Raw genomic sequence first — 18045 nt, 5'->3', positions numbered from 1 at the left:
AATCGAACAAGTTTGCTTGGAATTCCCGTCTTTTTTAGATTTTTCCAGATTTTTCGCGGATTTTAGCGAATTCCCGACTTTTCGATTTCCCGATTTGAGTGACCAACTTGTGACCATCCTGTTATGTTATGGCATGGCAATTGTAATTTTAGTTAATATTATAATATGTTAAACTAAATGAATGAATTTATAAAGTTATGATTTTTGAAAAAATGTATCGAAAATTTTTACGAAAAAAAATCCAAAATTAATTTAAGCAGAAAAAGTACATTATTAATCTGAAAGTAATTTTATTTTTTTTAACTGCAACGTTTTCGAATGAAGCCATTTTTAGGTTAAAATGTTCACCCGAAATTGAGCATTTCTCTGCGAAACCGGAAGTGTCATTGGTTCACCCATACAAGTCTCCTTACAGTTTTGGCAGCTGTCCATACAAAAATGGTACGTAAATATTCGAAAATCTGTGACTTTTGCAGGAATTTTTTGACCAATTTAGTGCCATCGGCACCAAAAAACCAAATTTTCATTATCTCCAGAAATCCAAAAATTATCAAAAAATCCATATTTTTATTTTTTTCGAAAATCTTTGATTTGTTTTAAGGGACAAAACAGGTAACGTTTGAGCTATAGAGAAATAAGATGAAAAATTTTGCACATTTTGTCCACATTTTTTAATGTTAAATTGAATTTTCAGTCAAAAAAGATTTTATGATTTTTTCAATAAAATGCCCCGTTTGTAAGATATAGCCACCGAATGATTGAATTTTTTGAAATTTTTTGAATGAGTTTTTTTTTTATTATTCTCTTTTGAAATGTAAGTCGTGATTTAAAAAATCCGATTGCCTTCCCTTTTCACCGTATTTGAAAACTTTTTTTTACTATTTTGAACGACAATGTTGTCAATTTTGAAAACATTTTAATGTTTACTAAATTTGACCACCTAAAGTTATCGGATTAGCTTACAGAATTTCTATTTGTGTAGTAAGGATTCTTTCTTTAATTTGGCTAAAATTCAGTAAATAGTTATAGTACTCTACGGTAGAGTGAATAGCGACTGCGCCCGCCAATTCCGTTGATGCTATTGGTCTTGTGTTCGATTTGCACTTTTTTCTCCTACAAATTTAAATTTTGAATAGAGTCTATAAACCATAGGGGCGAGACGGTTCAGCTGTATTTGTCCAACCTCAAACTCCTATCAATACAACAATCACCATTCCACCGTCGTGACAACCTCGCGTTGATTCATGCATTTGACTCGCTCAAAGTCAGACTCTGTCTCTTTATTGCTGCAATTAAACCAACCCATTAAGTCTGTACGCCGGCGATCGGTCGCAATGTCAAATCAAAACAATACTCTTTTTTTATTTTCTCACCAACACTTTCTTGCGTGATCCTCACACCTACCACTACTTGAATGTTTCGTCCGATGTATTGGTGGCGCGCCATCGATTTGTTTTGGATTGTTTGCATCGCGTAAGTCGTGCAAACTCAAGCTCGATCGTCTTATCGGTTTCTTGTTTTGCCATCGATTGCTCCATTCCATCCGTTTTCGTTGCACTTTTTTCTCCTCCCTCTCTCTTCTTTCTTCTGTTGTGATTCCATTTGGCTCGCTCGGGTGAGTTTTTGCTAGCGCAATAGCTCGTTCATTTCTTCGCGCGATCACCGCCGTAACGACGACTCTGCTTACGACGACGACGACCAAGTCACTTCCTCAGCAAAGTTCGGCGTGATTGTACCTGACGAAGTTTGATGTGCGGCGGTCGGTGAAGTTTTGTGGTGATTCCAGTGAGTGATCTGCGCGAAGGTTTCGTCAAGGTGAAGATTCGGAAGATCGCTAGAACACTAGACGCACAATTTCTACAGCAAAGGTCGCAATAACCAATGATCCACGACCAAGATCATGCCTGGATCAGCGATCTAGACGAGTTGTGTGCGTGTGTGTATTGTAGTGTGAAGTGTGTTTGCTGTCGTTTGAAAGGGAACCGGTTCCGACGAGGCACGTTGGCCACCACAGTTTGTGAGTTACGATCTGTGACATAACGCGTAGATCGTGCGCTGCGGTTGTTCGTGGGCTTCGTGTGTTAGTGCCAATAATAGAGGGAACTATTCAGCAAGAGTATGTTGTGTGATCGTGCTCCAGTACAAGAAGAGAAATAAAAATTGCAACACTCAGCACGGTTGTTTTCGATGTGCTGGTGTAGTGTGAAGTGCACCAATACTGATACTACCGGTGTTTACTATTTTTAATAGAGTTTGCTGGAGAAAACTTGCTGGTGTGGTTATTTTTATTAACTAAATACTTCTATACATAACAAGGTTTGGTTTGAGACTGACCAAATTAAATTGCAATAAAAAGATACATATTTGCTTAAATGCACACAATTTGATAAAAGGAAAACTATCAATTTTTATCAATTTTTTTCGGAAGTGAACTTTTATTGAGTTTATCATGAAACCGATAATTCATTCTTTAGATTTAAAGTATTCCACTTTTCTTTTCTTAATTTATTTGAATATTTTTTTTCTGCTTTTTTCTTCAAAAATAATTTCAAAACGTAAGAATTTAGTCAAACATTTCAAAATGTACCAAAAAAGCGTTTATGTTTAGCCCAATCAAAAAGTTACTATTGATTTTCAACGTTAAAAAACATAAAGACTAAAAGACAAATAAAACCAAAACAAAAATAACAAAAAACAAAAATACAAAAAGACAAAAAGACAAAAAGACAAAAAGACAAAAAGACAAAAAGACAAAAAGACAAAAAGACAAAAAGACAAAAAGACAAAAAGACAAAAAGACAAAAAGACAAAAAGACAAAAACGACAAAAACGACAAAAACGACAAAAACGACAAAAACGACAAAAACGACAAAAACGACAAAAACGACAAAAACGACAAAAACGACAAAAACGACAAAAACGACAAAAACGACAAAAACGACAAAAACGACAAAAACGACAAAAACGACAAAAACTACAAAAACGACAAAAACGACAAAAACGACAAAAACGACAAAAACGACAAAAACGACAAAAACGACAAAAACGACAAAAACGACAAAAACGACAAAAACGACAAAAACGACAAAAACGACAAAAAACGACAAAAACGACAAAAACGATAAAAACGACAAAAACGACCAAAACGACCAAAACGACAAAAAACGACAAAAACGACAAAAACGACAAAAACGACAAAAACGACAAAAACGACAAAAACGACAAAAACGACAAAAACGACAAAAACGACAAAAAACGACAAAAACGACAAAAACGACAAAACGACAAAAACGACAAAAACGACAAAAACGACAAAAACGACAAAAACGACAAAAACGACAAAAACGATAAAAACGATAAAAACGACCAAAACGACCAAAACGACCAAAACGACAAAAACGACAAAAACGACAAAAACGACAAAAACGACAAAAATGACAAAAATGACAAAAATGACAAAAATGACAAAAATTACAAAAATTACAAAAATTACAAAAATTACAAAAATTACAAAAATTACAAAAATTACAAAAACAACAAAAACGACAAAAATGACAAAAATGACAAAAATGACAAAAATGACAAAAATGACAAAAATGACAAAAATGACAAAAATGACAAAAATGACAAAAATGACAAAAATGACAAAAATGACAAAAATGACAAAAATGACAAAAATGACAAAAATGACAAAAATGACAAAAATGACAAAAATGACAAAAATGACAAAAATGACAAAAATGACAAAAATGACAAAAATGACAAAAATGACAAAAATGACAAAAATGACAAAAATTACAAAAATGACAAAAATGACAAAAATGACAAAAATGACAAAAATGACAAAAATGACAAAAATGACAAAAATGACAAAAATGACAAAAATTACAAAAATTACAAAAATTACAAAAATTACAAAAACAACAAAAATTACAAAAACAACAAAAACGACAAAAATGACAAAAATGACAAAAATGACAAAAATGACAAAAATGACAAAAATGACAAAAATGACAAAAATGACAAAAATGACAAAAATGACAAAAATGACAAAAATGACAAAAATGACAAAAATGACAAAAATGACAAAAATTACAAAAATGACAAAAATGACAAAAATGACAAAAATGACAAAAATGACAAAAATGACAAAAATGACAAAAATGACAAAAATGACAAAAATGACAAAAATGACAAAAATGACAAAAATGACAAAAATGACAAAAATGACAAAAATGACAAAAATGACAAAAATGACAAAAATGACAAAAATGACAAAAATGACAAAAATGACAAAAATGACAAAAATGACAAAAATGACAAAAATGACAAAAATGACAAAAACGACAAAAATGACAAAAATGACAAAAATGACAAAAATGACAAAAATGACAAAAATGACAAAAATGACAAAAATGACAAAAATGACAAAAATGACAAAAATGACAAAAATGACAAAAATGACAAAAATGACAAAAATGACAAAAATGACAAAAATGACAAAAATGACAAAAATGACAAAAATGACAAAAATGACAAAAATGACAAAAATGACAAAAATGACAAAAATGACAAAAATGACAAAAATGACAAAAATGACAAAAATGACAAAAATGACAAAAATGACAAAAATGACAAAAATGACAAAAATGACAAAAATGACAAAAATGACAAAAATGACAAAAATGACAAAAATGACAAAAATGACAAAAATGACAAAAATGACAAAAATGACAAAAATGACAAAAATGACAAAAATGACAAAAATGACAAAAATGACAAAAATGACAAAAATGACAAAAACAACAAAAACGACAAAAATGACAAAAATGACAAAAATGACAAAAATGACAAAAATGACAAAAATGACAAAAATGACAAAAATGACAAAAACGACAAAAACGACAAAAACGACAAAAACGACAAAAACGACAAAAACGATAAAAACGACAAAAACGACCAAAACGACAAAAACGACAAAAACGACCAAAACGACCAAAACGACCAAAACGACCAAAACGACAAAAACGACAAAAATGACAAAAACAACAAAAGCGACAAAAATGACAAAAATGACAAAAATGACAAAAATGACAAAAATGACAAAAATGACAAAAATGACAAAAATGACAAAAATGACAAAAATGACAAAAATGACAAAAATGACAAAAATGACAAAAATGACAAAAATGACAAAAATGACAAAAATGACAAAAATGACAAAAATGACAAAAATGACAAAAATGACAAAAATGACAAAAATGACAAAAATGACAAAAATGACAAAAATGACAAAAATGACAAAAATGACAAAAATGACAAAAATGACAAAAATGACAAAAATGACAAAAATGACAAAAATGACAAAAATGACAAAAACGACAAAAACGACAAAAACGTCAAAAATGAGAAAATTAACAAAAACGACAAAAACAAAAAAAACGACAAAAACAAAAAAAACTACAAAAACGACAAAAACGACAAAAACGACAAAAACGACAAAAACGACAAAATCAACAAAAATACGATTTAATGCGTTTTTTTTAAATTTAAATGAACAACCCCTTTGACCTGCTTTTTTTATTAATAACTTATTTTTATTAGGTCCTTTTAGGTGCTGTGACCAGGTTGGGACCGAGGATCGTTCAATTTGACCTACTTTAAACTGTTGAAATTTACTCAAAGAACCTTTAAGCACTAAACCCCAAAACCCAAAATCGCACCCACCAGCGAGTTTAATTCCTCCCTATATCAGTTACCTCGTGCAATAAGTAGATTATTATCAGTTCCACCAGCTCTTCGACTTCGTCAAGTGTTTCCCTCCACCTAATTAGTGTGTAAACGTTCAATTGCCCAAGCAGTAGTGCTGCACTCGTTGGAAAATGCGTCTTCGCCACCACCGAGCCAGCTGCACCAGCTCGGCCAGCTCGTCGAGCACCACCAGCAGCGACGACAAGCCACGGGCCTCCTTCGGGCAGGCCCTGGCCGCGATGGCCAGTTTGCGGCGACTGTCGCAGCGGGGCTGCTGCTCCTCGTCCATCCAGGTCCAGCCCGTTCTAATCCGGAAGACGCCGAAATTTCCGTCGCGCGAGCGTCACCTCGCCATTCGGCGGAAGAAATCGAGCCCGGGGACGAAGGCGGTGACCTTGTCCGGAGGGGGAGGTGGGTTGACCATGGCCGCCAGGGGTTGTCGTTGCAGCAGTGGAGGACGGAACGATAAGGTTGCTGACGACGATGGTGATAACGGGTAAGGAGATATTGGTCAAAGTAGGGTTTTTTTGTGTGTTGTGTGTGTTTGAGGAGGATTGGATTACACTGCAAAGGGAGGAGGGAGGTCTGACTCGGTAGACTAGTGAAGAAGAGGTGTGTACGGTCATTATCGATTGTCAACAGTTTGGTAGAATTTCAACCAACAATAAGAGAAATAGACCTTTTTGAAATTTAAGGTGAAACGGGATGCCAGTTCTTGGACGACTTCTATTCAACTCAAAAAAAAAATCCTTAATGAAGTTTTTAATTGATTTTAACATGGTTTTTACATGAAAAGATGCATTTTTAGCAATACTTTCCCACTTATGTTTGACAAAATGTTGAAAAGAGGGGTAAGGGGAGGGGCGGGCAGACATCACCAGACACATCAAACACCATACTTTTCTCCGGAAGGCAGGTCAGCCTCTATTAGTGTTACTTGGCGTCCTTTATATATGTATTGATTCTTCCCCCGTTCCGGGTCGGTTTCCGGTCTGCCCGAGGATCTGTCAGTCTAACTGGCAATTTCGACATTGTTGGAGAGTGAATGACGATACTGTTTTACCACCCAGAAAACCCAGCGATAAGAGTATGGTAGAAGGTCATTAAGTCGGATAATATTTGATTAACTTTAAATTAGATTATTTTAGCTGAATATTTTATTTACAATTTTTACTAGATATTGGTAATCCAAAAAAATAACCAACTACCCTACATCATAAAAGCATCAACGATTTTTATATACTGCCACTGCCGAAACATAAATAATAACGATATGCATTTATGGTTACGGTTATCATCGTGATTGGCAAGAGTGTGAGTGAGTGTGCACGAAAGAGTGTCAGTTTGGCTCTTAGTGTGTGCCAATTACTGTCTGTAATAATGTGCTGAGCTGACAGCTCTTTTATTTGCTTGGTGATCCTTTGTTCCTTTTCAAAGAAACTTTGGAAAGATTGAAAAGAGCTTTTGATTGTTTTTATCGATTGTTTTTGAGGTTAAGGACAAAAGTTTTCAAAGCTCGTTCGTCAGAATCATGATCTCATTATTTGAACTAGTCAATTGGTAAAAGGTTAATTTGATCCAAAACAATTTTAATTTGAATAATCCTGTCTGTAGCAGAGCAAAGGAGAAAACCAGCAGTAGCACATCAATCATCTGCAAGAGTTGTCACTATGGCAATATCCCTAATTGACATTTAAAAGGGGGTGGTGTAATGTCACTGCGGGAGATTGAACTCAATTAGGCTCTCATGTTACCACGGTGTCAATCAAATAATGCGGAATAGAATTGGAAATTTTCAATCCATGAAAATGGATTTTAAAGTCGTTGGATTGAAAATTGTTCGACTTTAATCTTAATAAAAATGTGTTAGTTGGTTTGAAATTTCTTGAAGTTTTGTTATATTTTAGAAATTTAAAATGAATTTAAATAACTTTTATATTTTACAAACTTTACAATACAAAAAAAAATCTAGCCAACTTGACTGACACTTGATGTCACATCATAACATATTCTCCCCTTAAAAACGCTGTTCCAGCTGCTCTGCACAAGCCGGAAGGGAACCGGAAACTACTCATAATGGGGGTGTTTGTGTCCATCATCAATGGGGGAGAGGAGTGCTCTGGCCAGCGGGTTGGAAAAGCCATAAAATTTATGACCCTGTACACGCCACAAAGGATGCGAATAGTGGAAACAGTTTGCTTTTGCTATTTTCCTGGTGCACTGGAGAAATGCTGCACGATACATAATACAAAAAAGACAAAAAAGACAAAAAAGACAAAAAAGACAAAAAAGACAAAAAAGACAAAAAAGACAAAAAAGACAAAAAAGACAAAAAAGACAAAAAAGACAAAAAAGACAAAAAAGACAAAAAAGACAAAAAAGACAAAAAAGACCAAAAAGACAAAAAAGACAAAAAAGACAAAAAAGACAAAAAAGACAAAAAAGACAAAAAAGACAAAAAAGACAAAAAAGACAAAAAAGACAAAAAAGACAAAAAAGACAAAAAAGACAAAAAAGACAAAAAAGACAAAAAAGACAAAAAAGATAAAAAAGACAAAAAGGACAAAAAAGACAAAAAAGACAAAAAAGACAAAAAAGACAAAAAAGACAAAAAAGACAAAAAAGACAAAAAAGACAAAAAAGACAAAAAAGACAAAAAAGAAAAAAAAGACAAAAAAGACAAAAAAGACAAAAAAGACAAAAAAGACAAAAAAGACAAAAAAGACAAAAAAGACAAAAAAGACAAAAAAGACAAAAAAGACAAAAAAGACAAAAAAGACAAAAAAGACAAAAAAGACAAAAAAGACAAAAAAGACAAAAAAGACAAAAAAGACAAAAAAGACAAAAAAGAAAAAAAAGACAAAAAAGACAAAAAAGACAAAAAAGACAAAAAAGACAAAAAGACAAAAAAGAAAAAAAAAAGACAAAAAAGACAAAAAAGACAAAAAAGACAAAAAAGACAAAAAAGACAAAAAAGACAAAAAAGACAAAAAAGACAAAAAAGACAAAAAAAAACAAAAAAGACAAAAAAGACAAAAAAGACAAAAAAGACAAAAAAGACAAAAAAGACAAAAAAGACAAAAAAGACAAAAAAGACAAAAAAGAAAAAAAAGACAAAAAAGACAAAAAAGACAAAAAAGACAAAAAAGACAAAAAAGACAAAAAAGACAAAAAAGACAAAAAAGACAAAAAAGAAAAAAAAGACAAAAAAGAAAAAAAAGACAAAAAAGACAAAAAAGACAAAAAAGACAAAAAAGACAAAAAAGACAAAAAAGACAAAAAAGACAAAAAAGACAAAAAAGACAAAAAAGGCAAAAAAGACAAAAAAGACAAAAAAGACAAAAAAGACAAAAAAGACAAAAAAGACAAAAAAGACAAAAAAGACAAAAAAGACAAAAAAGACAAAAAAGACAAAAAAGACAAAAAAGACAAAAAAGACAAAAAAGACAAAAAAGACAAAAAAGACAAAAAAGACAAAAAAGACAAAAAAGACAAAAAAGACAAAAAAGACAAAAAAGACAAAAAAGACAAAAAAGACAAAAAAGACAAAAAAGACAAAAAAGACAAAAAAGAAAAAAAAGACAAAAAAGACAAAAAAGACAAAAAAGACAAAAAAGACAAAAAAGACAAAAAAGAAAAAAAAGACAAAAAAGACAAAAAAGACAAAAAAGACAAAAAAGACAAAAAAGACAAAAAAGACAAAAAAGACAAAAAAGACAAAAAAGACAAAAAAGACAAAAAAGACAAAAAAGACAAAAAAGACAAAAAAGACAAAAAAGACAAAAAAGACAAAAAAGACAAAAAAGACAAAAAAGAAAAAAAAGACAAAAAAGACAAAAAAGACAAAAAAGACAAAAAAGACAAAAAGACAAAAAAGAAAAAAAAAAGACAAAAAAGACAAAAAAGACAAAAAAGACAAAAAAGACAAAAAAGACAAAAAAGACAAAAAAGACAAAAAAGACAAAAAAGACAAAAAAGACAAAAAAAAACAAAAAAGACAAAAAAAACAAAAAAGACAAAAAAGACAAAAAAGACAAAAAAGACAAAAAAGACAAAAAAGACAAAAAAGACAAAAAAGACAAAAAAGACAAAAAAGACAAAAAAGACAAAAAAGACAAAAAAGACAAAAAAGACAAAAAAGACAAAAAAGACAAAAAAGACAAAAAAGACAAAAAAGAAAAAAAAGACAAAAAAGAAAAAAAAGACAAAAAAGACAAAAAAGACAAAAAAGACAAAAAAGACAAAAAAGACAAAAAAGACAAAAAAGACAAAAAAGACAAAAAAGACAAAAAAGACAAAAAAGACAAAAAAGACAAAAAAGACAAAAAAGACAAAAAAGACAACAAAGACAAAAAAGACAAAAAAGACAAAAAAGACAAAAAAGACAAAAAAGACAAAAAAGACAAAAAAGACAAAAAAGACAAAAAAGACAAAAAAGACAAAAAAGACAAAAAAGACAAAAAAGACAAAAAAGACAAAAAAGACAAAAAAGACAAAAAAGACAAAAAAGGCAAAAAAGACAAAAAAGACAAAAAAGACAAAAAAGACAAAAAAGACAAAAAAGACAAAAAAGACAAAAAAGACAAAAAAGACAAAAAAGACAAAAAAGACAAAAAAGACAAAAAAGACAAAAAAGACAAAAAAGACAAAAAAGACAAAAAAGACAAAAAAGACAAAAAAGACAAAAAAGACAAAAAAGACAAAAAAGACAAAAAAGACAAAAAAGACAAAAAAGACAAAAAAGACAAAAAAAGACAAAAAAGACAAAAAAGACAAAAAAGACAAAAAAGACAAAAAAGAAAAAAAAGACAAAAAAGACAAAAAAGACAAAAAAGACAAAAAAGACAAAAAAGACAAAAAAGACAAAAAAGACAAAAAAGACAAAAAAGACAAAAAAGACAAAAAAGACAAAAAAGACAAAAAAGACAAAAAAGACAAAAAAGACAAAAAAGACAAAAAAGACAAAAAAGACAAAAAAGACAAAAAAGGCAAAAAAGACAAAAAAGACAAAAAAGACAAAAAAGACAAAAAAGACAAAAAAGACAAAAAAGACAAAAAAGACAAAAAAGACAAAAAAGACAAAAAAGACAAAAAAGACAAAAAAGACAAAAAAGACAAAAAAGACAAAAAAGACAAAAAAGACAAAAAAGACAAAAAAGACAAAAAAGACAAAAAAGACAAAAAAGACAAAAAAGACAAAAAAGACAAAAAAGACAAAAAAGACAAAAAAGACAAAAAAGAAAAAAAAGACAAAAAAGACAAAAAAGACAAAAAAGACAAAAAAGACAAAAAAGACAAAAAAGAAAAAAAAGACAAAAAAGACAAAAAAGACAAAAAAGACAAAAAAGACAAAAAAGACAAAAAAGACAAAAAAGACAAAAAAGACAAAAAAGACAAAAAAGACAAAAAAGACAAAAAAGACAAAAAAGACAAAAAAGACAAAAAAGACAAAAAAGACAAAAAAGACAAAAAAGACAAAAAAGACAAAAAAGACGAAAAAAACGAAACTATTGGCACTACGCCCCCCGGGGCATGGCCTTCCTCTAACGTGGGATTTCTGCTCCAGCGCCTCTGACGAGACAGGAGAAACCGGGACCGACGTTTTACTTCACCATCCGATAGAAGCTCAGTGGATAAGGCGGGAATCGAACCCGCGTCTCATAGCATCATCGGGATCGGCAGCCGAAGCCGCTACCCCTGCGCCACGAGACCCACAAAAAAGACAAAAAAGACAAAAAAGACAAAAAAGACAAAAAAGACAAAAAAGACAAAAAAAAACAAAAAAGACAAAAAAGACAAAAAAGACAAAAAATACAAAACATACAAAAATAACTTTATCAAAGTGATTGTTCCATCCCAACTAAACTGCTTTAGCTTTCCCCTCTTTTATAGTGTGTTGACGAGGACGATGATGATGTTGGTACTTTGGCTTTGGTTGATGCCTTTTCGCCTTCCATACCCTACCCTGGTTGTTGTATGGAGTGGTTGTTGTTTGCCAAGGATGAGCTATTATTCCGTCAGTTCAGTACACATTTTAGTCGCGGGGCTGCGAAAAGGGGCTCGGTTTATTGGGAAGTCATTAGCGAGTGCACATAACCTCGTTTTTGTTTGCCCTGTGACAACTTTATGATGTTTGTACAAAAGTGGTTGTAATTTGTTCGTTTTTTTTGTGGGTGATAGTGTCATTAAGAAGTTCATATAATTTTTTGATAGAAGTTAAGTGCAACCTCAATCGCTTCAATTACAACATTGTGCTCCACAGTCCAAACAAAAACAGTGCCAATCTAATAGCTTAACGCACTTGCTGTAAATGGAGCCGCCTCTGTTCTGTTTGTCGCCGCCGATGTCATGAGTCAATCGTGTCAACGTTCGTGTCGATACAAGACGTGGGACTCTGCGTCGGCCAGACATCTCGCCGGTAGGCAATTAGCCTCGCGAATACCAACTCTCGGCCAAACAACTGGAAACCTGTTCTTGGCGCGCAGGTTTTGAATTCATTGCCCTATCGTCTAGTTACGAAAAGTTATTAATTTTTTTTTCACCAGTGGTTTAAAAAATCAAAAGCAATAATTACAAATCGATTGATATTGATGATGCTTTGGTGCTGCTGGTTTTTGTGACTGCAAACCCACGGAGTTTTGAGACAAAGTCGTAAACCTTGGATTGTGTCTCTTTTTGGGTAGATTTGTCGGATTTGGTTTAAAAGCAAACATTGATTTGTCCCCCGTAGATGCCATTTACTAACAGATTATTTTGTTTCTTCTCATTTTAGGTAAGTTTCTTCTACTTTTGACCTGCGAATTCAAGGATTCTTCTACTATAAAGGTAAACATTAATTTAAACTATCGATTTAAAATGAAAAAGTATTTGTTAATTTAAAAACAAATATATAAAGCATTAATGTCAACAAAGTATGCTATTTAACCTTAAAAATATACTTATTTAAATAAATATACATAAAAATCAAATAAGGAGCAGTTCTCTTGACTTTCGCAAATCGACTTTTCACAACATTTTTTGATTTGTATGTTCTATGTTCTACACAATTTAGTTTAACGTTTTTTAATGAGTGAACATTTCAGAAATTATTTTTTTCGAAAAGTTTAAAAAAATTCTCATGAAATAAGCTAAGATAAAAGAAAAACAAAGAGGAAAGTTGAAGTTTACAAAGTCTCATTCAACTAACATTTATTATTATAAGAACAACTCAACAAATCAAAACAAAATTTTCACGCCAGATTTGTGCAAAAAATATACAATCTCCTCAAGTACAAGCCCAACAAATCCGTGACATAATCGGTGGCAATTATTCCTTTGCATGACTCGTTTGTTGAACTTGGCACATGTCAATGGTCGGTGATGGCGACTGTGCTCCAAAGTAAAACTATCAACACTGCACCAAGCGCCACGTTTGGATGCTGTCTCCCCAGCCAAGGCATAATATGATCTCATGCAAGTGCCATGCGTCGTTGCACAAAGTGGTTGTGTAGTTATCCTTGTAAACGTTTTTGAAATGATGAGTTTCTTTTTTTTTTGCATCAAAAATTGCTTGAAATAATCCGTTATGCAAAATCATCATGAATATTTTCTATAAAAAACATCTACGACCTTTCCGAAACCTAGCCCAGAGTGGTTGTTTTCATTGTAGACAGCAGTGTTGATGTTTTTGTTCTACCAAATTGCCATGCGTTGCATCGTTGCAACGATATCGCGTTCAAGCAAAATCGTAAACATAAACACTTTCGATTCACGATTCAAACTGAGAATGGAATGATGAGAGAGCGAGAGAGAGAAAGAAAACTGAATGCTCGTGAGAGATTTTTTTTTTGTTTTGCTCGTTAGAGAAACAAAAAACTCGGAAAAGTCACGAACCGGTGAGAAATCGGATATCACGCTCGGGGTTCGATTCTCTGGGAAGAGGCTTCTTGCCTTCGCGTGTGGTGGAAATCGTAAACTTTTCCGAACATGTGGTCACTTTGTGCTGAGATACGGCACAGGATGACGATTTTCACAGCCAGCAGTTTCCGTTGCACGAGCAACGGTGCATAGATTGTTAGATTAAAAAAAAAACTTGATTTAAAAAAAATATAATTAGCACAGATTCCTGACATAATATAGAATGTAACATTTTTTTTTTCATTTTATTGATGATTAGGAATAAACACTTTGTATTAAACCTTTACTGTACATTTAAACTATTTTTTTTTGTTTTGCTGAGTTTAGAAGTTCATTTTGAGAAAATGTTGTTCTAATCTTATCGAACTTGCTTATTTACCCAAGTAACCATCCAGCACTAAAAGAAATCATAAATTAGTTGGTAAACAGCATTCACCAGCTAGTCAGTCATAAAACAGCTAAGGTTTTTGCAAATCAGCTCTAAATCAACTGCTCTAAGAAAAGCAGGAATAGAGCTGATTTACAGCGGTCACTAGCAACACTGTTTTTATTTTTTCTAAAAATCTGGCATCACGTCTGTCATTTTGAGTGAGAGTGAGAGAGAGTGAGCGGGAAGGAAAACAAAACAATACAAAGCTCTCGCTCACTCGTAGTGAAATCAACATGGGAATATCAGAACTGGAAAAATTTTGGACTCCTTTTTTACTATTTTAGTAAGTTTAACACAAGATAATTAGTTTTGCATAACTGATAAATAAACACATATTTTTCAGGAGTCAACAGCTGTATAATGGAATTCCAATATTCCAACGACGGCGAGGAAACACCACCTGTTGAAATCAGAATCTGGCATTGGCAGGTACGACGATCCACGAATTCAACGCTGAATTGTCCGGATTTGGAGGACACTTCGTGGTGCCCCAGATGCATGTACGAAAGCGAGTACCGTGTTTTAAGTTTGTGATAATTTAACTGTGCGATGCGCGGTGCGACGTTTGATAATTATTAATAAAAAATGGTTTTGAGCCTAAATCCAATTGAGTTTTGTTTTTCTCTCAAAGAAATATATTTACATTTGTATCCGAAGGGCGGACATTTTTAAAAAGGTTTTGTTTCGAGTGTTTTGCTAGAGAATGTGACGGCAATTGAAGCTGTGAAATCACACTAGTTAAACATTTCCCAAACAGGCGTGACAACACGGGCGCAGGAACCATCAACAATTATCGAAGACCACCTCTGGTATCTGGCATCACATCCCCAACAAAGTAAATTCAATCAAAAAAATGGGCCTCTCCGCTCGGACAGCTGAGTTGGTAAAGCGGGAAAACAAACTAAAAATAGAATTGAGAGAGAATGTGAGAGAGCAATATTTTTGCCTCTCTCAACTTTGTTGTCATTTTGCAGGGGTGGAACAACAACAGTAGGGGCCAGCTGGAAATCAGAAATATAAAGTCCAAACTCAGCTGCAAATCGGCTGGAAAAGCGCTTTTGATGCAGATGTCAAAACACTTTCGCATTAGCTCGCAGCTGTAAAAGCGCTTTTAGTGCTGAACAGTGATTTGTTTTAGTGCAGGATGGTTACTTGGGTAATCACTCATTAATCACTCATCACTGATTGTTTTGTTTTGATTATCTAAAACATAGCAAAAAAACTGCATGCTTTTTTGACCTATCTTATCAGAGCCGTTAATCAAAAACACAGTCAAACTTGACCTCTGACCGCAAACCATCTGAAAATTTTATTTTTTTTAATTGTCAAAAATTGTTTTTTTTTATTTGGGATTTTTTTAGAACATGGATTAAATAAACATGGACTTAGAGAATGGATGAATGGATACTGTTTTATATAACAAAAATCAACATAGGTTTCTAGGTTGAAACAAAAACATTATCTCAAAATTGAATGAATGATAGATAATCGTTAAATTTTGTTTAAAAAATGTTATACAGTCCAGACTCGATTATCCGAAGGCCTCGGAAAAATTTCACCTCGGATAATCAAAACTTCGGATAATTGAATCCTAAAAAAAATTTTTTTTGGTTGTCTAATTTTTGATTGTCGAGTTTAAGTATGACCCCTAAACTACGCTAAAGTGATTTAGAATTTTTATATACAAGATGGCGGCCAATATGGCGGTGAAGAAATATTAAAAAAAAACATTTTATTGTTTAATAGGCAATCAAAAACTTAAATTTGACTAAAATGGGGTCGCAGAACTCGAATTTGTTGCTTAAAACAAGAAAAAGAAGAAAAAGTTTTTTGATCGTGATTCGATTATCCGAAGTCTCATACAAAATTTAGGATAATCGAGGCTTCGGATAATCCAGTCTGGACTGTATTAATTAAAATTTAACGAAGTTAATATAAATATATTCTTTCAAGAAATGTTAAGATCTTTTGACTAAATTTTTTTTAAACAAAACCCAAGATTTGGAATTGCAAACATAAATGTTTTAGCTTTTTCAAAAAATTACCCTTTATTTAAAAATAATGTCAATGAAAAGAGCAGAAAATTGCACATAAATTTAATTTTCCAACATTAAAATTCGGACCATTTCCCGAGAAATTGGTGATCAAAAAACTAAGGCTCATTAGGCAACACTAAGATAATCTACTTTTTTCTCATCTACTTTTTGATACCGAATGTCGTATCAACAAAGTTCAAAAAGTTTATTTTTGTGCAATTTCGTCGTGGAACTACTAACATTTTCTGTCATTCTGACTCTTTCAAAACCAACAGAATCAAATAGAAACATTTTTCAAAACAAGTGCTGAAAATTTTTACTTTTCAACATTAAAATGGATGCTGAAAAGTTGTACTTTTCAGCACCTGTTTTGAAAAGTATTACTTGTCATCATTGTTTTGATTCAAACAGTAGTTTGACTAAATACATGCACATTCGACTTGAAAACGGAGCACTTTATCGAAATTTTATTGAATTTATTTTTAAAAGAAAATTTAATTTCACGTTTAAAAATTTAACCAAAAATTTAATTTCACATTTAAAAATTTAACCAAAATTTTTTACCTTTTCTCGTTTTTTTAAATCACTGTTTTAAAAAAATAACTTGGTCAAAGATTTAAATATAATTTGAAAAGACTCATTTCGAAGATGGCAACTCTAGAACAGTTTATTTATCAGAATGACCTATAATCAAGATTTTTTTTAATCTTGTTGTTAAATTTAGTTTAAAAATAGTTAACAAGAGTTTTCAATTAGATTAGACAGAAGAGATACACAAAAAATTTTAATCAAAGGAGAATGGGCAAATTTGTATGGGAGCTGGTCCAAGGATGTACACGAACGGGACCAACTTTTTTGGAAAGATCTCGCCGAGACATGAAAAAAAGTTTTCTGGACCAACTCTCTTAACCCCGGGGTTCAAAAGTTACAAGTTGTTGAAGTTTGAGCATTTTGGGTTAAAATGTACAAAAAATCGTATTTTTGCTATTTCTAAAATCATTTATAAAATCTCCATTTTATTATGGATTTTGCTCATCTTGACTTCATTCGACGCGTATCAGCAAAAACTATGAGTTCTAATATGTCTTAGCATGATTGAAACATGATTTCTCTTGTTTTTATACATTTGAACCGTTTGTACAAGAGGCATCCCATAGAAACAAGTCGAAACTTCAAGGTTTTGAAACCGGATCCGACCCAGACTGCTTCAGTGAGTATGGAAGGCTTCAGTGCAATGTTGTAACAACTTATTGGGATGGTCTGAGTCATCCGAGAACTCCTTGGAGTTAAGACCGGCGAGTCTACCGCCGTAACAAGCAAGATGTCGGCGGTTTTTGACCACTGATCATACCCGCATGGCTTCAGTGAGTATGGTAGACTACTATGGTGATGTGTTGGAGTGTCCTGGGTTCTCCTAGGACTCCCTGGAGTTAAGATCTGTGGGTCTACTACCGTAACAAGCAAAATGTCGACCGGTTTTGACAACGGAACATACCCGCATAGCTTCAGTGAGTGTGGTAGATGTCTTTGGTCATTCTAGGACTCCCTGGAGTTAAGATATTTGGGTCACTGTAACAAGAAAAAGGTCGACGATTTTTAACCGCGCATCATAACCGCAAAGATTCAGTGAGTATGGCAGACTGTATTGCTGTTATGTTGGGATGTTCTGGACCATTCCAGGGAGTCCTTGTAACAGCCGTAGACCTACAGATCATAACTCCAGGGAGTCCTAGGAGAACCCAGGACACTCCAACACATCACCATCCTAGTCCTAGGATGACCAAAGACATCTCAACACATTAACAAAGCAGTCTACCATACTGACTGAAGCTATGCGGGTATGTTCCGGGGTCAAAAACCGTCGACCTCTTGCTTGTTAAGGCTGTAGCTCCACAGATCATAACTCCAGGGAGTCCTTGGATGACCCATGAC

General features: G+C 32.6%; 1 protein-coding gene and 1 long non-coding RNA gene across 3 annotated transcripts in view; both read left to right on the top strand.

Moving 5' to 3' along the window:
* LOC120415778 (four and a half LIM domains protein 2) overlaps window positions 1-18045 on the top strand; it is a 306724-nt gene that overhangs the window by 86012 nt on the left and 202667 nt on the right. The window contains exon 1 of one of the 2 annotated variants that reach the window (XM_039577401.2): window positions 5833-6247. The exons of the other annotated variant lie outside the window; for it this stretch is intronic. Within the exon in view, the coding sequence (XP_039433335.1) occupies window positions 5883-6247 (365 nt within the window). The 5' untranslated portion in view covers window positions 5833-5882. Of the gene's footprint in view, window positions 1-5832; window positions 6248-18045 lie in introns of those variants that run through there. 2 annotated transcript variants of the gene reach the window in all.
* Window positions 14079-14679, top strand: LOC120415786 (uncharacterized). Its single transcript, XR_005605264.2, has 2 exons — window positions 14079-14360; window positions 14421-14679. It is a non-coding gene; the product is annotated as an uncharacterized LOC120415786 (long non-coding RNA).

This window comes from Culex pipiens, chromosome 3 (genome assembly GCF_016801865.2).
Source record: "Culex pipiens pallens isolate TS chromosome 3, TS_CPP_V2, whole genome shotgun sequence".
NCBI classification, from domain to species: domain Eukaryota; kingdom Metazoa; phylum Arthropoda; class Insecta; order Diptera; family Culicidae; genus Culex; species Culex pipiens.
The sequence above is the reverse complement of the archived record's forward strand: the minus strand, read 5'-3'. Positions and strand labels throughout refer to the sequence as shown.